Raw genomic sequence first — 24,899 nt, 5'->3', positions numbered from 1 at the left:
TTGAAGCGTGGATTCCTGAGTGGTCAGACCAAGGTTGAATAGTTCTCGTCACGGGTACATCTTGTTTGAGTTTCTGCCTATAGGACGGGAGGAGCACAATGGAGTCATGTTCAGATTTGCCGAAGGGAGGGCCTTGTATGCATTGCGGAAGTTAGAGTAGCAGTGACCAAGTGTATTGCCCGCACGAGTGCTACAATCAATATGCTGATAGAATTTAGGTAGCCTTGTTCTCATTTGCTTTGTTAAAGTCCCCAGCTACAATAAATGCAGCCTCAGGATATATGGTTTTAAGTTTGCATATAGTCCAGTGAAGTTCCTTGAGGGCCGTTGTGGTATCAGCTTGAGGGAGGATATACACGACTGTGACAATAACTGACGAGAATTCTCTTGGGAGATAAGATGGCCAGCATTTGATTGTGAGGAATTCTAGGTCAGGTGAACAAAAGGACTTGAGTTCCTGTATGTTGTTACGATTACATCATGAAACATACACCCCGCCCTTCTTCCCTGAGAGATGTTTATTTCTGTCGGCACAACGCATAAAGAATCCCGGTGGCTGTACTGACTCCAACATATCCCGAGAGAGCCATGTTTCCGTGGAACAGTATGTTACAATCCATGATGTCTCTCTGGAAAGCAACCTTTGCCCTAATTTTGTCTACCTTGTTATCTAGAGACTGGACATTGGCGAGTAAAATACTCGGAAGTGGTGGGTGGTGTGCAAGACTCCAACGTCTGACCAGGAGGCCGCTCAGTCTACCTCTTCTGCGGCAACGTTATTTTGGGTCGGTCTCTGGGATCAGATCAAATGCCCTAGGTGGTGGTGCGAACAAAGGATCCGCTTCGGGAAAGTCGTATTCTTGATTGTAATGTTGGTAAGTTGACGTCGCTCTGATATCCAATAGTTCTTCCCGGCTGTATGTAATAACACTTAAGATTCTGGGCTAACAATGTAAGAAATAATACATAAAAAGATACGGACTAGAAGCGTGTTACGGTTTTCTTCTATCTCCTCCTCTGACGAGGTGTAGCAGGGATCGGACCAAAACGCAGCGTAGTTATTTAGATTCATGTTTAATGAATAAGAACACGAACAGTACAAAAACAATAAACGTAACACGAAAACCTAAACAGCCTAATCTGGTGCAAACTAACACAGAGACAGGAACAATCACCCACCAAACACTCAAAGAATATGGCTGCCTAAATATGGTTCCCAATCAGAGACAACGATAAACACCTGCCTCTGATTGAGAACAACTTCAGGCAACCATAGGCTTTTCTAGATAACCCTACTAATTCACAATCCCAATACCTACAAAAAACCCAAGACAAAACACACCACATAATAAACCCATGTCACACCCTGGCCTGACCAAAATAATAAAGGAAACACAAAATACTAAGACCAGGGCGTGACAAAGCGACTGTGAGCGTGGGAACATTGCCTTTAAATTTCAATCATGCTATAGCACTGAACTGGCGAAATGGATTAAAAGAGCCCAAAATAATAACAAAAAAATACCACAAAACTAGCCCCAATTCAATAAATCCCTAGCCCCATTTCAATACAGAAATACAGTAGGTAGAGCATGTGAGGACTGTTAGCAAGTCACAAAATATCAGTTGTCTTCAGTGGAAGACATTGGTATGGACCCCTGTGGATTTTAGGAGTACTCAATTAGGTATTCAGGATAAATCTGCTGTTTCTCAAACACAACAAAAATGGATGGGTTTTTTTCTGAGTCGACACAGCTGTCGTAGAGGGCCTTGCTGGTGCTTTTCTGAGGTGGACGACGGTATGTTCGACACCCATTGGTGAACTCTCCAACCAAGACCAGAACCACAAACATAATCTTCTTACTGCTGCTCTGAGATCTTATGTACGCGTTAGAGTATGAGGCATCTCTAGCAAAGTAGCTCCCTGTAAAATAACAACAACAGCGTGTTAGAGACAAATGTTTCAAAAGTCTAGCAGAAACATTTTATTTTATGTGACTTGATATAGCAGTAGAGAGATTCACCGAGGCCATAAAGTGTTCCATTCACACCGCAGGTCCTCCAGTCAAAGTTCTGTTCACAGATGACATCTATAATAGAGTGATCTGTGCCGTGGAACAATTCTCTCTCATCAACCAGTTTCCCGCCATTCTTCTTCATCATCTGTTCCTTCTGCCTAACCACAAGCACACAAAACAATACATTAAAGGGATAGTTCAGCAATTTTACATATTAAGATATTTGTTTCCTTACCTTGAACGCAATCTATGGACAAGGAGTGGCTGCAATCCATACATTTGGTTTTGTTCAAACTAGCCACTGCAAACACATGCTTATACAGTAAAACCTCAAAGATATGAACCTCAAAAGTTGCAGACTGACCGGTCAACGAACAGGAAATATCAAACATTAATTAAATTTAGCAAGTTTGAAATGTCATGCCTAAATATCCTCTTAGCCCTTTACACTGGTTGGAATTGGCCTATATGGATAGGGCTACATTTAAATGTGTCTTACAGAAGAAATATGAAAAGCATATGTATAACCATGGTAGCGATTTAAAGACAACAGTTTGGAGTTGATGGGAAGATTATTAAATCAAAAGGTCAAGACACAACAGGGTGGCAGGTAGCCTCGAGATTAGCATGTTGGGCCAGTAAACAAAAAAGTTGCTGATTTGATTATCGGAGAAAACAAAAAAAGCATCTATAGCTGTGCCCTTGAGCAAGGCACTTAACCCTAATTTCTCCAGGGGTGCTGAACAATGGTGACCCTGGCCATGTACCCACTCCCTGAAGGTGTCTCATGGGGGAGTTTGGATATGTAAAAATAAACACTTGTGTGTAACAGATAAGCCCCCCCCCCTCGCCCAAATTATTATTGTCAGTTCACAAGACTGAAAACAAACATTACACTGGATTTTACATTTGGTGTACTTTTCGCTGCAAATAGTCTGCATTCATTCAGTAACATAATAATATTCCTGGGAAATGTGGGGTAAGTGCAACATAAGACAAAAAAATGACAACAGTTTGAGTGAGGACTAACTGGTGTCTCCAAGTGGCCCCACACACACACACCTCTCCAAAATGAGCACAGTTCCTAAGTCATTTCAATAAACTTTAATGTCTCAAAGAAGAGTCTTCAACCATAAGGTGTTTGAGCTCTCCTAGCTGTGACGCTGAGGAACTATGGCAAGTAGTTTGTAGTCGTTTTCTTTGGAATTACAACCCTGCATCCCAGCCGTTACACAATTACTGTTGTGAAGAAAATTAGCATTCTGTTCAGAACAATGCAGGGTATGACGTCTTGTCATCTTGTAACTGTACATCAAACATGGTGATCATAAATATTGACTGTATATGTCATCAGTTTAATGACTTGGAAATGTGAAGTGCACATTAATGGACTCATAGGTGTTTGGTTTGATTGTATGACAAAGCCATATTTATTATAAATCCTCAATATCTCATCTTTCAAAATACAATTTACAGCATTTCCCCTCAATCAAATACAAAATGTGCAAAAGTTGCCCAATCAGAGTGGCTCTCAGTCAAAACCCGTACAACGCAGAGCATGAGCAGTGTCCAATTTGGCTGGAGCGCAGAGTTCCAGCCCCCTCGCCCGCTCCAATTTTGTCCCAGTAGCACTCACTTCATTAGCTCAGGGCATGCCCGCCCCAGCATAGCCCCTTTCTTTAGCTACTGTCATGGAGTTTGCTAAATATTTTCATAAAGAAACTGATAAAACATTCAGGTGCAAAATCAAGGTGACTTACAAAGATGAGGACCAAGAGAGGGAGTGTAGTGATGTTGTGTCCACAACTAAAGAATCACTGTGGAATCTGAAAAGACATGCATTCCAAAAGCATGATGGTGTACTTACTACGTGCACATACTAACAGAACAGAATGAAGTGGGTAGCTAGCTACGTGTCATTGTATCAAAGTATTTAGAAACAAAAAAATATACTCTTAAAAGTTGTTTATTTTCATAGATTTAGTCCCAATTGGCCTGCTGACATATTACCTCTCAAGGAGCTTTCCGTTTTGATAGCGTTATGTTGCCTAAAAATCTGTAGACCTACCAACAACATCAAAAAAGCTATGCATCCCTTCCCAACATGGCAAGAGTAGCCCGAAGGGTGTTTAGCATCCCTAGTGGCTCTGCAAGGGTGGAGAGGGTATTCTCAAGTCAAAGCAAATGTTATTGCTCACATACACACATTTAGCAGATGTTATTCTGGGTGTAGAGAAATGCTTCGGTTCCTAGCTCCAACAGTGCAGTACTGTCTAAAAATTCTAATCTAAAAGTAAAATAATGAAATAAATATACATATATGAATATTAGGACGAGCAATATCGGAGTGGCATTGACTAAAGTACAGTATATACACAGTTGTGGCCAAACGTTTTGAGAATGACACACATTAATTTTCACAAAGTCTGCTGCCTCAATGTCTTTAGATATTTTTGTCAGATGTTCCTATGGAATACTGAAGTATAATTACAAGATTTTCACAAGTGTCAAAGGCTTTCATTGACAATTACATGAAGTTGATGCAAAGAGTCAATATTTGCAGTGTTGACCCTTCTTTTTCAAGACCTCTACAATCCACCCTGGCATGCTGTCAATTAACTTCTGGGCCACATCCTGACTGATGGCAGCCCATTCTTGCATAATCAATGCTTGGAGTTTGTGGGTTTTTGTTTGTCCACCCGCCTCTTGAGGATTGACCACAAGTTCTCAATGGGATTAAGGTCTGGGGAGTGTCCTGGCCATGGACCCAAAATATCAATGTTTTGTTCCCTGAGCCCCTTAGTTATCACTTTTTCCTTATGGCAAGGTGCTTCATCATGCTGGAAAAAGCATTGTTCGTCACCAAACTGTTCCTGGATGGTTGGGAGAAGTTGCTCTCGGAGGATGCGTTGGTAACATTCTTTATTCATGGCTGTGTTTTAGGCAAAGTTGTGAGTGAGCTCACCCCTTGGCTGAGAAGCAACCCCACACATGAATGGTCTTAGGATGCTTTACTGTTGGCATGACACAGGACTGATGGTAGAGCTCACCTTGTCTTCTCCGGACAAGTTTTTTTCCGGATGCCCCAAACAATTGGGAAGGGGATTCATCAGAGAAAATGACTTTACCCCAGTCCTCAGCAGTCCAATCCCTGTACTTTTTGCAGTCTGTCCCTGATGTTTTTCCTGGAGAGAAGTGGCTTCTTTGCTGCCCTTCTTGACACCAGGCCATCCTCCAAAAGTCTTCGCCTCACTGTGCGTGCAGATGCACTCAAACCTGCCTGCTGCCATTCCTGAGCAAGCTCTCTACTGGTGGTGCCCGATCCCGCAGCTGAATCAACTTTAGGAGACGGTCCTGGCGCTTGCTGGACTTTCTTGGGTGCCCTGAAGCCTTCTTCACAACAATTGAACCGCTCTCCTTGAAGTTCTTGATGATCCGATAAATGGTTGATTTAGGCGCAATCTTACTGGCAGCAATATCCTTGCCTGTGAAGCCCTTTTTGTGCAAAGCAATGATGACGGCACATGTTTCCTTGCAGGTAACCATGGTTGACAGAGGAAAAACAATGATTCCAAGCACCGCCCTCCTTTTGAAGCTTCCAGCCTGTTATTTGAACTCAATCAGCATGACAGAGTGATCTCCAGCTTTGTCCTTGTCAACATTCACACCTGTGTTAACGAGAGAATCACTGACATGATGTCAGCTGGTCCTTTTGTGGCAGGTCTGAAATGTAGTGGACATGTTTTTTGGGTATTCAGTCATTTGCTTGGCAAAGTAGGACTTTGCAATTAATTGCAATTCATCTGATCACTCTTCATAACATTCTGGAGTATATGCAAGTTACCATCATACAAACTGAGGCAGCAGACTGAAAATTAATATTTGTGTCATTCTCAAAACTTTTGGCCACGACTGTACATATGAGATGAGTAAAGCAGTATGTAACCATTATTAAAGTGGCCAGTGATTCAATGTCTATGTATATAGGGCAGCAGCCTCTAAGGTGCAGGGTTGAGTAGCTGGGTGGTAGCCGGCTAGTGATGGCTATTTAACAGTCTGGTGGCCTTGAGAGAGAAGCTGTTTTTCAGTTTCTCGGTCCCAGCTTTGATGACGTCGGATGCTATAGGAGTCCTGGAGGGCAGGCAACCGCTGATGCGTTGGGCAGACAGCACCACCCTCTGGAGAGCCTTGCGGTTGAGGGCGGTGCAGTTGCCATACCAGGTGGTGATACGGCCCAATAGGATGCTCTCATTTGTGCAGCTGTAAAAGTTTGAGGGTCTTAGGGGCCTAGCCAAATTTCTTCAGCCTCCTGAGGTTGAAGAGGCGCTGTTGTCCTTTCTTCACCACACTGTCTGTTGTGGGTGGACCATTTCAGATCATCAGTGATGTGTATGCAGAGGAACTTGAAGCTTTCCACCTTTACTGCGGTCCCGTCGATGATAGGGACGTGCTCCCTCTGCTGTTTCCTGAAGTCCACGATCAGCTCCTTTGTTTTGTTGAGGGAGAGGTTCTGTTCCTGGCACCACTCCGCTAGGTCCCTCACCTCCTCCCTGTAGGCTGTTTCGTTGTTGTTGGTAATCAGGCCTACCACTGTTGTGTCGTCTGCAAACTTCATGATTGAGTTGGAGGAGTGCGTGGCCACGCAGTCATGGGTGAACAGGGAGTACAGGAGGGGACAGAGTAGAAAGCCTTGGCCAGGTCGATGAAAACAGCTGCATAGTACTGTCTTTTATCTATGGCGGATATGATATCGCTTAGGACCTTGAGCATGGTTGATGTGCACCCATGACCAGCTCGGAAACCAGATTGCATAGCGGAGAAGGTACGGTGGGAATCGAAATGGTCGGTGATCTGTTTGTTAACTTGGCTATCGAAGACTTTAGAAAGGCAGGGCTTGGTGGATATACAGTTGGAGTCATTAAAACTCGTTTTTCAACCACTCCACAAATTTCTTGTTAACAAACTATAGTTTTGGCAAGTCGGTTAGGCCATCTACTTTGTGCATGACAAGTAATTTTTAGCCATCACTACCAGGCCGGGGCTAGCAGATGGGGCTTCGGTGTCATTGCATCGGAAAAGCCTGTTGAAACCACATCAGATAATTACGTCGGCAGCCCAGTCGTGATGGATCAACGGGGCTCCGTGTCGGCAATAAAAGGTCCAGGTCAATTGGCAAGAGGTATTGAAGCCCACGAATTAACAGGTATACCTCTTCGGCTAGCCGAGAGATGGGCCTAGCTCGAGGCTAGCTCAAGGCTAACTGGTGTTTGCTTCAGGCCAGAAGTGTTAGCCAGCGGTGGCCAATCGGTTGCAGCTAGCTAGCTGTGTTGATCCGGTGTAATGGCCCAGAGCTTGCGGCAGGAATCCGGTGATGTGGTGGAGAAAAGCAGTTTGATATGATCTGGGTTGATATCGCCCTGTGCAGACTGGCAGGTATTGAACGAGCTAAAGCTGGCTGGTGACCGAGCTAAAAGGTGAAGACCGCTAGCCGTTGCTAACAGCTAGCTAGTTAGCTGGCTAGCTTCTGATGGAGGTTCCAGTTATAACGTATAAAAATATCAGATCCGTACCACATTGGGTGAGGCAGGTTGCAGGAAAGCATATTTAGAATGTAGGTGGAAAGTGAGATTAAAATATATACGGAAAAAACCCCAGATGAGACCGACTATTTACATGACTAGACAAACACACGTCCGACTGCTACGCCATCTTGGATTAATTGAAATAGGCTAATAAATAATAATTATATAGCGTAAATAATTCATTAGACCTATTTAGAGTGCTTACATGCTGTTTAATACAACATGTAGCCTAACTGAAATGATGAGCGCTTCTTACTGTCACCTGTTTATTAAAATACTTTTAATTCCAATCATATGGTTTAATTTCAATACTTCAAAACCAAATACTGTAGTATGTCCAGGTAGTCAAAGACAGATGGGTGTTGGTTAAATTGTGATTTTAATGAATGGAGTGAATCTGGATCAGCAGTTTCTTTCTGTGAGTGAGGAACAGTTTTTAGCAGAGGGGTTGGAAAGGACATGGAGCACCGGCGCAGCGCTCTGTGAGAGGAGTGGGATTTCCGACTGCTCAACTCCGCTCACATGCTCTGGTACAGCGCAGATCGAGCACTCTGACATGTATAGCATGTTACTGTACAGCCACTGCGTTCCGATTTAGGAATTTATCAGTGCCCAAATCTATAATTTTCAACCCGTATACGGGTACAAGTGTTAAGGGCTACGTGGATTGTGTTACTCAATAAATTTGGTGTACAATTATCTTGCAATGATTTGGGCATGACATTTTAAACATGCTAAACAAGGAATATATACTTTTTTAGTACAAATATACAAATATTAATGTCTCCAGTTGCTAGTGAAAACCAAAGCGTAGATTGCAGTCACTCCTTGTCCGGGTATGTACTGAATTTGCATCGGGGACGATGTAAGGAAACAAATATCATTATGTAAATATGCTAATGTTTCATGTACCAAACCACTTCAAGATTCGATGCCAACTTACAATACAGAACTCTGCAAGCCAAGGTCACCATAGTTACTGTTATACTACAGAAACCCATTTGTGGTCTCAAGAAGGCAGGATGTCTCAAGGATGCTAAACTAGCTACAGTATGACTAGCTGCTATCCACAACACACTCAGAAGAAACCCTGTTGAAAGCAGCACAGATGTCAAAATGTTCGTATCTATTCTATTTATTGCACAGAACTCAGGACCTCTGCTTCACAAAAACACGGAACTTCCCCTCTGAAGCTTTCCAACTCATCACGCTATTGAAAATGGCCTTCAACAGCACAAGGCTGAGGAGTGAGTGTCAGAAGATCTACTAGACACCAGTTTTTCAACTGAATACAGCAGTCTACAAAACATACCACTGGAAGACCCTCCAGAGTGAGGGGTTCTGGATCCGTTTGATGCTGTGGATGGTGCTGCTGGCCATGGTATTTTTGAATAGCTTCTCCAACTTTTGGTACTCTTCTATCTGGCTTGAGAGTGGAACCAGCTGAAGGAAACCACAGATTACTTTATTACGTGAGATGTCTCTATGGGAAATATTCCACACGTATATTAATATTACTAATATGGAAAATCTATATCGATATCAGTTGCAGTTTTTCAATCCGATATCGATATATAGCATTGCAACTGTGTGAATGTTACATTTTCTTTTCACTTCCACAGTTTTGTGAAGTCCAGACAACGCTTGCTAATTGCCCATTAGGCCAGGTGCAAATGTTCTGGGGGCTTAACCTACCCAACAAGTTTGAATAAAAGGTAAGCCCATTGATGGCAATTAAGTATGCTAAATTGAGAGGCAGAGAGGTTTTTGTGCCTGCAGGAACAGTCATGTATGCTATTTTACTTAATGGTGTAGGATAACATAAAGGATAAACCGATATCCCTTGCTCAATTTGATATCATATTGCATTATCGATATTGGTGCCCACCATTATAATAGTGTCAAAGCAAATCAAATGGTATATGTCAGGTGTCAAAAACCACAGTTTTAGACTTACAGTGAAATGCTTGTGTGCTCACGTGTGTTTCATTTAAACTCAACTAAATTAAACAGTACAGTATCACTACATAGTACCTTGTAGTCTGTGGTGTCAGACAAGACTCCTTTGTCCCAGTGTGGAGGGACAGTCACAGAGGAGCTGGTGCTCTCCTTAGACTCACTAACACGGAGACAAAAGAAGAAACAGGAAATTCAACAGGGAAGTTCCAATAGATAAGGGTTGGCTTCTAGTTTGAATGATTCAGACACAGATATCCAATAGGCCTTCCTGAATGCTCAGTATTATTTGTCCAACTACTTCATTTGGCTCTGGGGTAGGACTGGGAGATGTGAAATTTGGCGAGTGGCACACTTCACATTACATTCATTACAGACATACAGTACAACCATGAAGGACAATACCTCTTCAGCTTGGCATTCACATCTTCCTTAGAGAGAAAACAGGGCCTTCTACAAATTGCTCTTTTGGTTTTAAATCTAATATTCTGCTGATGCATCTCTGAAACAGAAACAATATTTATGATAACATTTTTTAACAGGTTGTTAGCCAATAAAGAGCTGATTAACTGCTGAATTACTATATATCTGTGACAAGGGGTATACCTTTGAGACTGAGAATGTACTTCTGATCTCCACATTCAAATGTAATCTCGCTGTCAGAGTCAGTTTGGTAAGCATTCTCCAGGATCTGGGAAATGACAGAGGTCACATTCCCCTCACCACCCTGCACAGAATAAGACCACAGTTTAGGTCAACTTAAAGAGGATGGAGTAAAGTCACAATAAAAACCACATCCATGCATATTCAGTATTCAGACTGACCTCATGGCCATACTCTATCCACTGGCCACAGTCATTTCTCCAGTACCACAGCCATTCTGTTGTGAGGATGAAGTTAGGGGGTTTGGTGACGGATGAAACAGTGGACAGACGACGAACTGGAGGGCTTCCACATGTCATGGTGAGGAAGTTCACAGGCTTACTTCCTCCACTGAGGGCAACACAGATGAACAACAAAATAAGACCAGTCGTTTAAAAAAGGTAATATACTCTATCTAATAAAACACTAACATATCTTAGATCTGGTATGACAGGTAACAAAAATCCACACCAAACCTAATATGATGACAACAGTACCTTGTGTCATTTTGTGGGTTACAGTAGGCCTTCTCAATCTCCTCTACATTGTCCAGGTCTCTCCAAGTCACTCCATCTAAGATCTGCCATTTGTAAGGCAGATGGTAGTGGACACGGACACATGTGTCTGACAACACAACCACAGAAACATGTAAACACACTACTGTAAACAGAAATGTTGATAATAAAGTATGTTTAGGTTGATAGGTTACCTTTGAAGCTGCAGCGACTGCGGATGAAGAAGAGGCAGATTTCATTCATGTCAGTCTCACTGGTGGAGCTGGAGGAGGGCTGATGTTTCTCAACTGGCATCATGACTGGAGCAAGGGAGGGTGCTACAGCTAGACACAGGACAGACACGGTTACTAAAGTGCTGTTTGCATGGATTCTCTGTATTCCTGGATTCTACCTTGTCATTTCCTTACCAGCTGGATTTTCTTGGTGAGTTATGATGAATTTATTCTTGTAGATATTGTGGAGGATCTTGATGTTCTCTTGGCTGAATCCTCTGCTGTTTAGAATCTTCATTGCAGGGGCATCGAACGTGTGGGCCCTCTTACAACCAGCACCAAACCTACAGTCACCCTGGAGGAAGTGCAGGCAGAGGTGGAGTTTTGTGCAGCTGCTTTTAAACTTGCAGATGCCATGCTCACCAACGCGCTTGTTGTAATGGGAGCAGATCTGGAAGGAGTTGAAAGGAGATGGTCAAACATCCAGAGCGCATACTACATGCAATTAACACTTGGCTTACTCTTTTTCCATATCAGTTGGTGCCGGAGCTACAGTATTACCCCAGTGCTAACCTATCCAATCTTTTTAGATCACCTATACATTAATTTAAGGGTAATTTTGGGTGCCACCCACCTCAGGCATCAGGTAGGGGTCGTTCTGCAGCAGAAGTTGGAACAGCTCTGCCTCCCCCAGGTCATGGTGACCCACCTCACTTATAATAGCTGCGTTGTGTGGGCAATCTAGACTGTGGGCCTTTTTGCACTTGTTCCTAGAGTTTAAAGAGACATGCAAACAATGTTTGAGTACACAGACATAAGATGTGCAAATTAAACAAAGACAACAGAAGACAAGTTTATCAGGTCAGCAAATGCTGAAGGCTGCTCAGCAAAAATATATGTTAGCTATTTTATCTATTTAATCAAATGTATTTTTAAAGCCCTTTTTACATCAGCCGATGTCACAAAGTGCTATACAGAAACCCAGCCTAAAACCCCAAACAGCAAGCAATGCAGATGTAGAAGCACAGTGGCTAGGAAAAACTCCCTAGAAAGGCAGGAACCTAGGAAGAAACCTAGAGAGGAACCAGGCTGTGAGGGGAGGCCAGTCCTTTTCTGGCTGTGCCGGGTAGAGATTATAAGAGTACATGGCCAAGATGTTCAAACGTTCATAGATGACTAGCAGGGTCAAATAATAATCACAGTGGTTGTAGAGGATGCAACAGGTCAGCACCTCAGGAGTATTCACTAACAAGTCGAATCAAAGCTTGTCTGATACTCATTTTGCGCGAGATATCCAATTAATGAGTTACAGGGCCAGTTACATCAGGTGTGTATTCATTACATCTTGCAATGGAAACCATTTACCGCTTAAGAACCAAAAAAGGAGGCACCTACCTGAATTTGAAGGATAGAAACTCTCATTTTTATTGCAAAACGTTCTGTTTGGAGTAAAGATTTGTTGCAGAATGTTTTACAACCGAATCGGCATAATGAATACACCCCAGGTAGCTGGCCTGTGTTTGTGGTCAAAGTGTACACAAAAAGACACGTTTCTGGGTTGAAAATTCCAGATTAGTTTCCAGCAAACAAACAATTCTCGAAAGTTATCAATACATTCTTGTACACTGCTTCACACACACTGCGTGTATGTGTGACGTTGGGAAATTAACACGGTATTCAGATGACATGAACGGGTTTGTATACCCAGTGTGATCGGGTTAAGTATTCGATGACACTTACCTGGGAACGAACAGCTTCCCACTGGGCACAGAAGTCAAATCATTGTCTATTCCACGTTGGTTTAATGTAATTTCATTGAAATGATGTGGAAACAATGTTGATTCAACCAGTGTGGGTTAACTATATTTGCGCCTGTAAGTCGCTCTGGAAAAGAGCGTCAGTTCATTTTATTACACTTGACAGAACGCAACATTTTAGCTGGTCCCATCAGAGAACATGGCACACATTAGCCCTATGCTAACTCACTAGATGGCAGTGAATATATCCTAGAACAAATTCTTCATCAGCTTATCAAATATCATAGACTTTATATCCACCAACCACTGGCATTTCTAAAAATGAGGTCAGCCTTGCCACTAAAGGGATATTATAAACCTACAAATTCAAGGTTTACTTTTGTTCGTTGGTCTGTAACAAAATGTGTCTATTTAATTGACGCATCCTTGACTAGGATACTAGCTACTACTAATGTTTTCGAATGTGACAAAACCCCACGTTTTTGTTTATTCGTTTCACACACATCCATATGCTTAAGGAACAAAATATCGTACATTGTAAAAAAAGAAAAATATGTAGAGCCTTATGGATTTGTCAAATAGTAGTCATGTAAACTATCATCATAACTTCTAGGTGGCACACACTGCTAAAGCTGTTGACTTGAAATTGATAATGCACTTAAAACCATGGGTTCGTGACCCCCTCATATTTATGCTGCAATAGTTTGTATCAGGGGGCTATGGTCAGTCTGTTATATCTGGAGTATTTATCCGGTCTTATCCAGTGTCCTGTGTGAATGTAAGTTCTCTCCCTCTCTTTCTGAGGGCTTGAGCCCTAGGATCATGCCTCACAGAACCCAAACCGGCTGTGTGCGTGCGCCATCGTGCATGAATGTATTTTGTCCCCCCACACCAAACGCGATCACGACACGCAGGTTAAAATATCAAAACACACTCTGAACCAATTACATTAATTTGGGGACAGGTTGACAAATTCCTCTAGCAACGTCTTGGGAGTTAGTTGAGGAAAGGTGGGAAAATGAGAGCGAACAAGAGAGCAAACAAAGTTACGGGTTTGAAAATAGCAGAAAAGATTAGAATGAGCCAGATTAGATTTAGCCACAAGATCATTAAAAATGACAAACTTCCCATCTAAAAATAAATCTTTGAAACAAACCAAACCTCTCTCACGCCACAAAACAAAAGTCTGGGCGAGTTTGGAGGGTACAAATAGGTGGTTGATACAGATAGGGCTTAGAAGAGAAGGGGCAGAAAGTCTAAAATGTTGACGAAATTGTCTCCCGATCGTCAAAGTAGAGCGCACAATGGGTTTTCCCATATACTTAGAAGGACAAGGACAGTGGGGCACAAGCAAGAGCAGAAAGGGACGATGATTGGCAGGAGCGCCAATCATCGTCCTCTAATGAGCACCAGTTGGTACCTGGAGCATTACACCAGACCATAATCTTTTGATAGTAAAGCAGTAGTAAAGCAGTAAATTTGGAAGTGCCAATCCTCCATCTTGTCTTCTTCTTTGAAGTATTGCTCTACGCATCCTAGGTGATTTGCCTGCTCAGATAAAATGACTGACGAGCCAATACAACTTTGTAAAAAAATAATTTTGGCAGAAAGATCGGAAGACATTGAAAAAGGCTATAGAAACCTAGGTAAAATATTAATTTTAACAGATTGAATTCTGCCAGCTAATGAGAGAGGCAGACTATCCCAGCAGTGTAAGTCTGCTTTAACGCATGTGACTAGGCTTGCAAAGTGAGTTTTATGGAGGGTAGCCAGAGTGTGTGTTATATTCACACCCAAATAGGAAAAACCAGAGGGCGACAGATGGAAAGGCAGGGCTCCAAGGAGAATTTGCTTGGCAGCAGGTTTGATAGGACAACAATGTTCAATTTGTAACCTGAAAATGATCCAAACGTGTTTAAAATATGCATTATATTATCGACAGAGTTCACAGGGTTAGTGATATATAATATTAGATCATCTGCATACAGTGACACTATGCTCTTCACCAGCTTGGTGGATTCCACTGAATGATGGTGATCATTTTAAAGCCAAGGAAAGCGGCTCTCTCACAAGAGCAAAAAGGAGCAGGGACATAGGACACCCTTGACGGGTCCCTCTGGAGTGGGGTAAATATTTTGAATGTTGAGAGTTGGTGTGTACGCTAGTCGTAGGAGCAGAAATATCCATGAGATGAAATTGGACCCAAAACCAAATCTTAAATAAATAATCCCACTCCACCCAGTAGAAAGAATTCTCTGAGAGAAAGAATTTCGGGGTCTGGGGAGATAGTATAATGTTCAAAAGCCGCCCTACATTGGAAAACAGTTGTCGCCCTTTGACGAAACCCGTTTGATCATCAGATAGGACATCCTGAAGGCAGGGTTCCAACCGGCATGCTAGAACCTTAGCTAATAATATAACATCAGCGTTCAAAAGTGAAATGGGCCACCACATTCCGCCGGATCTTTATCTTTTTTAAGCATAAGTGAGATGGAGGCTTGGTTTAGCGTCGGGGGAAGAGAGCCCAGTGTTAACGAGTTGGTGAACATATCTAATAGTAATGGGGCAAGTTGATCTGAGAATTTTATGTTACTTTTTTTTTTTTTTTTAATCGACGGGGGTGCCATAAGGGCCTGGGGCCTTGCCACTGTGCATTAACTTTAGACCCTTTGTTATTTCATCAAGATGCAGAGGGTTGTCCAGAACTTTACTCATGTCCATATCTGAAAAGTTGCCCATAGCTGTATTATCTGATGGGGGTTCGGATTTGTAGAGGTTAGAATAAAATGACACGAAAGTTGAATTAATATTAGAGGGATCACTTGTAAGATTAAGGGAGGAGTCTGCTATTGGACCAGGTCTCTCGTGGAAAATAGATGTTCTCAATGAGAAAAACCTTTATAACTAAAAGGTAAAATAAATATAAAATGTAAATACCTGAAAGATAAGATGATGCTGACTGGCGTTTAAGTTGGTGTGCCAAAAGGTGGCTGGACTTGTCACCATATTCATTGTACGTTCCCTTTGTTCATTGCAACAGAAACTCTGCTTTATCAGAGGAAAGCAGATTAAATTGAGTTTGAAGTTTCAGCTTCTGCATATAATTCAGGGGATGGTGAAGTTGAATTTTGCTGGTCTATTGCCATGCTTGAGTCCACCAGTTCCTGATGTTTCAGTTCTTTTTGTTTGACATAATGAGCGTTGTAAGAAATTATCTTTCCCCGTAATACTGCTTTGAAAGTCTCCCAAAAGAAGGTGTCATCATTATTTGTTTGAATTAATACATCTATATTGGTCGAAATAAAGTCACAGAATTCGTTGTTAGAGAATATTGCCGTGTTAAATCTCCATTCGGAGTAAGTGCCAAGTCCAGAATGTGGGGAGGAATGATCCGAAATCACTATCGCTGAATATTCTGTAGTTTTAACGGCACGTTATATCGGTGTCTAGTTTAACGCCGATGTTAAAACTACTGTGCATACCTATATAACGTAGGTACATGACGTAATAACACCACGTAAAATGTTGCGCTACACAGCATGCCTAACCTAGCCCACACAATGTCTGCTATGTGGATCGAGCAGTCAACAAGTCAAGCAGTCATTTGAAAGAGTAAGACATTTTCAGCGAGACAACTCAAAGGCGAAATCCATAAAAGCCAAGATAATGGAATTCATTGCCCTTGACAAGCAACCGTTCTCTGTCGTGAGTGACGGTTGCTTTCGCCTACTGGTCGAGCACCGGTACACTACCAAGTGTGCCATTTTTCAGATGTTGCCCTACCAGAGTTAGACAGTAACAACATCACTGCTATTAGCTTCCCGACATACATACATACTATAGAATGCCGTTTGGGTCTTTGCGTGTCAAAAACGATACAGTAGCACTGTTAAAGCTGTACAAAAAAACGTCTGCAAACACCGGCCGCAATACCGCGTTGGTAATGAAACATTTGTTTGACTGCAACTTATGGGGTAGCTAGCTTTAACTTGGTACCTAGCTAGCACCAATACAACCAGCCTGAAAACAATGACCAGTAGAAAGGGCAGTCATTTTCATTATGTTACTTAACCCTGTTGCCCAAAGCTAACGTTATAAGCAGCCAGCTAGCTTCATCTGGCTAATGAGGCTCGACCGGAACGGGTTGTGTTGTGAAAATAGCCACAATAAGGATTAGGCACAATAGTGGAATAGTGTTATTTGATGTGCATCTTTTTATACACAAAAAGACCCAAACAGTGTTTCATAGAAATCCTGGTTGAGAATGAAACGACTGAACACAGCATATAAGTGAAATAAATAGGTTTTGATTATGTTTTACTGGTAATGGGGACATGCGTAAATGCCAACAAAATAACTTTTTGGTCAGTGTGTGTAACCTTTATTTCACTAGGCAAGTCAGTTAAGAACAAATTCTTATTTACAAATGACATCCCGGACGACGCTGGGCCAATTGTGCACCGCCCTATGGGACTCCCAATCATGGCCAGATGTGATACAGCCTGAATTAAAAATATATATATATTGGATATCGGTATCGACCAAAAATGTCATAGCGGTGCATCACTAGTTTTAACTGAGGGGAGAAGGGCTCGATCTAAAAATATTTTAAAAAGTAGTATATGCATGGGTAGGCTTAACGAACATGAGAAAAGTAGGAGAAGTCTTTTGTGACCGGGTGGAGGAAGCGCCATGGACCAACACAACCCATTTGGGTCACGAGTGTAGAACGAGCTTTTGCCATCCCGGAAGGAGTAAGTGTTCTGAGATCAGACGGGTCAAGTCTTGGTTCAATAACACAGTTAAGGTCCCCGCCAAATATGAGGCGGTGGGTGTCAAGATTAGGGCGAGAGGCTAAAAGAGGCGTGTCATCCCAATTAGGGGCGTAAACAGTCACAAGACTACAGGGGTTTGGAAGAGGGTGCCACTAACTATTGTATAACGTCCTCCAGGATCTGAAATGATCTGTGAGGGTGAAAACTGCACTCGTTTGTGATTTGAATGAAAAACCTGTCCAACCCATGCTTTACACAATCTAGTAATGGTCGTACAGTAGGTGCGTTTCTTGAAGAAATGCGATATCAGTATTCAACCTTTTCAGATGTGATAATAATCTTGAGCGCTTCATTTTCTCCCCACCGCAAATGTTCCCTGCACCAGTCTGACTGAAAGTCCTAAAGTACCATCCTGACTTGTTGAACTAGACATTAATCCTTATAAGACAAGTCAAATTGAGAGAGGAGCAGCATGAGCGAAACATCTGAATAAGAAAATAAAAAAGCAGAACACAAGAATCTTTGGATAATGCCAACAATATACAAAAATAGCACAACACCCTTCAAAAGATAAAATACAAATCCTAAACTCGTCATTATAAACAAGACGAGCAGCAGGAATTCTCCTACTCAGTTGATTACCCTACATGTGCAGTGAGGTCAAACCAATCTAGGAAAGAAGTTACATAACGCCCTTGAAAAAATAAATAATTGAATATGTCAATAGGCAAGTGTACATTTTGTGTTTCGGTCACACTTTAAACAACGAGAATAACCGTCAGCTTAGTCTAAAAAGAGCATGGCACTTACCCGTACTTGCAGTTACCGCATACAAAGTGGCTGCATATGTGTAAATTATCGCACTGATGACACTCTTTATGAGAGGTTTGACAGACTCGTAGTGAAGTCTTAGCAACAATAACACTGTCCTGGCTCATAACACAACCCGAAGCCTTTTCTTTGCCTTCACTGATGGCATATTTTCTGCTGTCACGAAGTATTCCAAGTAGGACCTCATTTGCACAAGTGAACTTTTGACCAACGATCTGGTCAAGCTGCTTGAAGTCCAAACATCCTTGATTTCCACAGATAATTTTTGTAACATATTGAGACACCACAGACGACATCGTGTTATAGTAGGCACCTGGTATCGTTATGGTAGGCACCTAGTATCTTTATGCTCATCACCTCACCCTAAATTTGTATGTCGTCAGTTCCACTTCTGGAGAAATGAAACTGACAATCAAAGCACCTGCCCTTTAAAGTTAAATCCATTCTGTTGTAACACAGGCAATTAGGAAAGCTAAGGCTAGCTTTTTCAAGCAGAAACTCAAAAAAAGTTATGGGACACTAAAGTCCATGGAGAATAAGAGCACCTCCTCCCAGCTGCCCACTGCACTGAGGCTAGGAAACACTGTCACCACCGATAAATCCACTATAATTGAGAATTTCAAAAAGCATTTTTCTACGGCTGGCCATGCTTTCCACCTGGCTACCCCTACCCAGATCAACAGCCCTCCACCCCTCACAGCAACTCGCCCAAGCCTCCCCATTTCCCCTTCACCCAAATCCAGATAGCTGATGTTCTGAAAGAGCTGCAAAATCTGGACCCCTACAAATCAGCTGGGCTAGACAATCTGGACCCTCTCTTTCTAAAATTATCTGCCGAAATTGTTGTAACCCCTATTACTAGCCTGTTCAACCTCTTTCTTATCGTCTGAGATTCCCATAGATTGGAAATCTGCCGTGGTCATCCCCATCTTCAGAGGGGGAGACACTCTGGACCCAAACTGCTACAGACCTATATCTATCCTACCCTGCCTTTCTAAGGTCTTCGAAAGCCAAGTTAACAAACAGATCATAGACCATTTCGAATCCCACCGTACCTTCTCCGCTATGCAATCTTATTTCAGAGCTGGTCATGGGTGCATCTCAGCCACGCTCAAGGTCCTAAACAATATCATAACCGCCATCAATAAGAGACATTACTGTGCAGCCGGATTCATAGACCTGTCCAAGGCTTTCGACTCTCTCAATCACCACATTCTTATCGGCAGACTCAACAGCCTTGGTTCTCAAATGATTGCCTCGCCTGGTTCACCAACTACTTCTCTGATAGAGTTCAGTGTGTCAAATCGGAGGGCCTGAGGTCCGGACCTCTGGCTGTCTCTATGGGGGTGCCACAGGTTTAAATTCTTGGGCCGACTTGTTTCTCTGTATACATCAATGATGTCGCTCTTGCTGCTGGTGATTCTCTGATCCACCTCTACGCAGACAACACCATTCTGTATACCTCTGGCCCTTCTTTGGACACTGTGTTAACTTAACTAACCTCCAGACGAGCTTCAATGCCGTACAAATATCCTTCCGTTGCTCTTAAATGCAAGTAAAACTAAAAGCATGCTCTTCAACCGATCGCTACCCGCACCTGCCCGCCCGTCCAGCATCACTACTATGGACTGTTCTGACTTAGAATATGTGGACAACTACAAATCCCTAGGTGTCTGGTTAGACTGTAAACTCTCCTTCCAGACTCATGCATGATGCATCATGCATGATGATATATACAGGTAAGATAAGTCTAGCGTTACCAAGCTACATTTTTAGATTTGACACTTTTCTAATTTTGACAGAAAGTGGTTTCATTTCAAGCTAAAGTGTACTGTTAGCTAGCTAGCTAACGTTAGCTGGCTGGTTCCCTGAGCTGACATTATTATTTGTATCCCAGAGCCATATTCATGCAGGGTAGTAACAACATGATTTGGCATTGTGTTCATTGTTGTTTAACTAGCTAACATTTGCTGGCTGGCTCATTAGGTAATGTTACGTGATGTGTGTGATCTTAAATCTTGTTTTCCTAGCTAGGTTCATTGTTTACCTAGCTAGCTATATGTTTTAAGCTAAAGTGTACTGTTAGCTAGCTTGCTAACGTTAGCCGGCTAACTCCCTAGCTGATGTTATTATTTGTATTCCGGGGCTGTTTGCGTTTCTGGTTAGAGCCTAATATTAGCAAGCTAACATTGAACCTGGTTGGTTAGCTCCCAGCACTGTGGCATTGTTGGCACTGTGTTCATTGTTTTTTAACTAGCTAACGTTAGCTGGCTGGCCCGTTAGCTAACATTACTTGACGTGTGTACAACACCCGTTGCATATGGCCGGTGTCAGTTAACATCTGCAAAAAAGCGTAATGTAATTTGTCAGCAGAGCTGTTTTCATGTTGAACAAATCATCGGCCAGAGCATCAAGTGTGCCCCCCGGGAGTGAACCAAGATGGGTATTGCTAAAGCTTAAGAGGGTGTGAATGATGCTGAATGGGTGTAAACAAAGAAGTGCTCTTCACTAGATACCAAAATATTCAAAAGCCATTTTCTCAAAAGTGAGTTTACAAGTTGATCAACTTTCAAAGCAGAATTACTTTCCCATTGTCCCTCAAATGCTGTGTATGATATACCATTTTGAGTCTACTTTTATCAAATGTAAAAATAAAAAAATGTTGCTAAGTAAGACTGAATCCAGGTGGTGAGTCACATGTGCACTTGTTGGCTGCTTTTCTTTCACTCTGCGGTCCAACTCATCCCAAACCATCTCAATTTGGTTGAGGTCGGGTGGTTGTGGGGGCCAGGTCATCTGATGCAGCATTCCATCACTTTCCTTGGTCAAATATCCTTTACACAGCCTGGAGGTGTGTTTTTGGTCATTGTCCCGTTGGAAAAACAAATGATAGTCCCACTCAGCGCAAACCAGATGGGATGGCATATAGTCCACAATCATCTCCTTTGTCTTGATCACGTTGAGGGAGAGGTTGTTGTCCTTGCACCACACGGTCAGGTCTCTGATCTCCCTATAGGCTGTCTCATTGTTGTTGGTGATCAGGCCTACCACTGTTATGTCATCGGCAAACTTAATGATGGTGTTGGAGTCGTACTGGCAGTCCAGTCATCAGTGAACAGGGAGTACTGGAGGGGACTGTGCACGCACCCCTGAGGGGCCCCCGTGTTGTGATTCAGTGTGGCGGATGTGTTGTTACCTACCCTTACCACCTGGAGGCGGCCCGTCAGGAAGTCCAGGATCCAGTTGCAGAGGGAGGTGTTTAGTCCTAGGTCCTTAGCTTAGTGATTAGCTTTGCGGGCACAATGGTGTTGATTGCTGAGCTGTGTCACATCTGCTGCTGCTTCTCCCCTCCGTTATACGACGTCGTCAGAGTACTAACCACCGGTCCTGGGTTCATCATAACGCACACCTGGCACTCATCATTACGTGCACCTGTGAATCATTATGATTCAACCCTGGACCCCATTACCTTCATCATTTCCTTCCCTTTATATGTCACTCTCCCAGGTTCACTCACCAGTTGGTATTGTTCTTGTGTCTCAGCGTACTGCCTTAAGTTAGGGTCGTGTTCTTGGTTTTGTTGATTTATTAAAACGTTACACCTGCTTCCGACTCACCACCCCATCATTACAAGCTGTAGTCAATGAATAGAATTCTCACATAGGTGTTCCTTTTGTCCAGGTGTGAAATGGCAGTGTGGGGTGCAATAGAGATTGCATCATCTGTGGATCTGTTGGGGCGGTATGCAAATTGAAGTGGGTCTAGGGTTTCTGGGATAATGGTGTTAGCCATGACCAGCCTTTCAAAGCATTTCATGGCTACAGATCTGAGTGCTACGGGTCGGTAGTCATTTAGGCAGGTTATCTTAGTGTTCTTGGGCACAGCGACTATGGTGGTCTGCTTAAAACATGTTGGTATTACAGACTCAGACAGGGAGAGGTTGAAAATGTCAGTGAAGACACTTGCCAGTTGGTCAGCGCATGCTCTGAGTACACCTCCTGGTAATCCGTCTGTCCCTGCAGCTTGTGAATGTTGACCTGTTTAAAGGTCTTACTCACATCGGCTGCGGAGAGCATGATCACACAGTCGTCTGGAACAGCTGGTGCTCTCATGCATGTTTCAGTGTTACTTGCCTCGAAGCTATAAACTATCAAAATAAAGTTGCACACTCCATGTATAATCTCCCAGCAATTTAATGGGTATTTAACAATGTTTCGGCATCACTGTGCCTTCCTCAGATTAATGTCATAAATACTTGAACCAGGTTATGTATACAAACAGTGCAATTAGTGTAACCAATGACAGTGGTGAGGTGTGTGTCATACTGATTAAGTTAATTAAAAAAGAGTATATGGAATATTAAAATTATTACGCTATTGTTATCATATAGAAACATAATGGAATATTGTACATCATATTAGCATCAACATACATTGTTTAATTCAATTTGACATTTTCGTATTTCATTTTTGTTACATGTAATATTGGTTCAACCTTAATATATAATGAACATCATCAACAGGGGGAACATATTAGGTGTATTCTAATAATCTGTAAAAAATAATTTTTAAATTTATAAGACTTGTTCATAATGGAAAGAGTGTTCATAAGGGCCTGAGATCAAAGTCAATATTCAGACCATTAGGGGTCAATGTTTTTAGATAGGATATCCAGTAAACCTCTCTTTGTAGTAGTAGGATCTCAATGTTACCTCCTCTCATTGGTAGAGCAACATGCTCAATGCCTGTGTATTTGAGGGAGGAGATGGGATGGTTAGCTTCAACAAAGTGAGCTGCTACTGGATAGTCAATGTTCTTATATCTGATTGAGCTGCTGTGTTCAGCTATGCGTTGTTTTAATTGTCTTTTCATTTGTCCTACATAGGCTTTTCCACATGGACAGGTGATGAAATAGATTACTCCCTTGGTCTTGCATGAGATGATACCCCTCACAGGGATCGTTCTACCTGTATGTGGGTGTCTAAAGAAAGATGTTTATTTGGTGCTATTACACTGCGCATTATTTTTTGTTGTTGTCTGATTGCAGAATATGCCAGTGCTTTTTCAGGATTGCTTTCATTTTCTCCGAACCCTTGGTGTACTCAACACAAAAGACGGTTGCATTGTTTTTCTTCTTTGGTTGAGTTTTTATTAATTCCACTCTTGGTTTTTTAGATATTTTCATCATTGCAGAATCAAGACTTTTGTCCTTGTAGCCTCTCATTTTGTATTTATCTGTCATTTTTTTTAGCATTGCTGTCAAAATCTGACTGGTGGCCACAGATTCATTTAACCCTGAATAACTGGCTAAATGGTAGACCATTCTTGAGGGGAAGGGGATGCATACTATCCGCACATAGCAAGGTATTGCGATCTGTGGGCTTTGTGTATAAGTCTGTGTGTAATGCATCATTCTCTTTGATAGTCTATAAATCCAGGTGACCATATGACATTTTCCAAATCATCCAAATGCTCTCTAGCAAACTTCAGACGGGCCTGGACATGTACTGGCTTAAGCAGGGGGACACATCTGGCACTGCAGGATTTGAGTCCCTGGCGGCATAATGTGTTACTGATGGTAGGCTTTGTTACTTTGGTCCCAGCTCTCTGCAGGTCATTCACTAGGTCCCCCCGTGTGGTTCTGGGATTTTTGCTCACCGTTCGTGTGATCATTTTGACCCCACGGGGTGAGATCTTGCGTGGAGCCCCAGATCGAAGGAGATTATCAGTGGTCTTGTATGTCTTCCATTTCCTAATAATTGCTCCCACAGTTGATTTCTTCAAACCAAGCTGCTTACCTATTGCAGATTCAGTCTTCCCAGCCTGGTGCAGGTCTCCAATTTTGTTTCTGGTGTCCTTTGACAGCTCTTTGGTCTTGGCCATAGTAGAGTTTGGAGTGTGACTGTTTGAGGTTGTGGACAGGTGTCTTTTATATTGATAACAAGTTCAAACAGGTGCCATTAATACAGGTAACGAGTGGAGGACAGAGGACCCTCTGTTAAGCTTCCCCCCTACTTTTTCGGAAATTCTGTTAAAAATCGCGCAACATTTTGGCGTCCTGCTACTCAGGTCAGGAATATAGTATATGCATATGATTAGTATGTGTGGATAGAAAACACTCAGACGTTTCCAAAACTGTTTAAATCACGGCTGTGACTATAACAGAACGTCTGTTTCATCGAAAAGCGCAGGAAAATCTGATCACTGGAGATGGAAAAAAGTATCCATGCGCCACTCCCATGAATTGTTAAAGGTGAACCGTAATATATGGGGCCGAGCTTGCAGTACCTACAGCTACCACAGGATCTATAGAGTCTCCTCATTTGAATCTGAATTGATTCTTGGTAGATCCGCCCAAAGGGAACCGATTCTCTCCGACCACCGACCCGAGGCATTGTCTGTCTTTTTCTCCGGACATTTTTCCACACGGCAGGCTATCGAATTTACATCGCCTCCTGATGATTTTTATAGCTTATTAACGTGTAGTTATACCTAAAGTTGCATTAGAAAGGTATTTCGAAGTGTTTTGTGAAAGTTTATCGTCGAATTTTTAACTTTAAAAAAATGGATGTCAGTTACGTTATGAAACGCTCTTTTTCCGTTTTCCACACA

At 42.4% G+C, this 24,899-nt stretch overlaps 1 protein-coding gene across 1 annotated transcript; it reads right to left on the bottom strand.

Moving 5' to 3' along the window:
• Positions 1-1,346: 1,346 nt before the first annotated feature.
• Positions 1,347-18,663, bottom strand: LOC112218750 (protein mono-ADP-ribosyltransferase PARP12). Its single transcript, XM_024379835.2, has 12 exons — positions 18,268-18,663; positions 11,560-11,695; positions 11,121-11,376; positions 10,908-11,036; positions 10,696-10,822; positions 10,381-10,549; positions 10,163-10,283; positions 9,962-10,058; positions 9,635-9,719; positions 8,913-9,043; positions 2,025-2,176; positions 1,347-1,924 (listed from the first exon to the last, which is right to left on the bottom strand). Exons 1-12 carry the CDS (start codon positions 18,582-18,584, stop codon positions 1,668-1,670), a joined length of 1,977 nt encoding a protein of 658 aa, XP_024235603.1. The 5' UTR covers positions 18,585-18,663; the 3' UTR covers positions 1,347-1,667.
• Between the last annotated feature and the right edge of the window lie 6,236 nt (positions 18,664-24,899).

This window comes from Oncorhynchus tshawytscha, linkage group LG19 (assembly GCF_018296145.1).
Source record: "Oncorhynchus tshawytscha isolate Ot180627B linkage group LG19, Otsh_v2.0, whole genome shotgun sequence".
NCBI classification, from domain to species: Eukaryota; Metazoa; Chordata; class Actinopteri; order Salmoniformes; family Salmonidae; genus Oncorhynchus; species Oncorhynchus tshawytscha.
The sequence above is the reverse complement of the archived record's forward strand: the minus strand, read 5'-3'. Positions and strand labels throughout refer to the sequence as shown.

What these genes read in the sequence shown, in the direction of transcription:
- LOC112218750 (XM_024379835.2), bottom strand. Translation starts at nt 18,584, where the DNA reads ATGTCGTCTGTGGTGTCTCAATATGTTACAAAAATTATCTGTGGAAAT. An exon ending in CAGTCGCTGCAGCTTCAAAG is followed by an intron (nt 10,823 to 10,907) that starts GTAACCTATCAA and finishes TTGTGTTGTCAG; the next exon opens with ACACATGTGTCCGTGTCCAC. An exon ending in CTGACACCACAGACTACAAG is followed by an intron (nt 9,044 to 9,634) that starts GTACTATGTAGT and finishes GGTTTCCTTCAG; the next exon opens with CTGGTTCCACTCTCAAGCCA.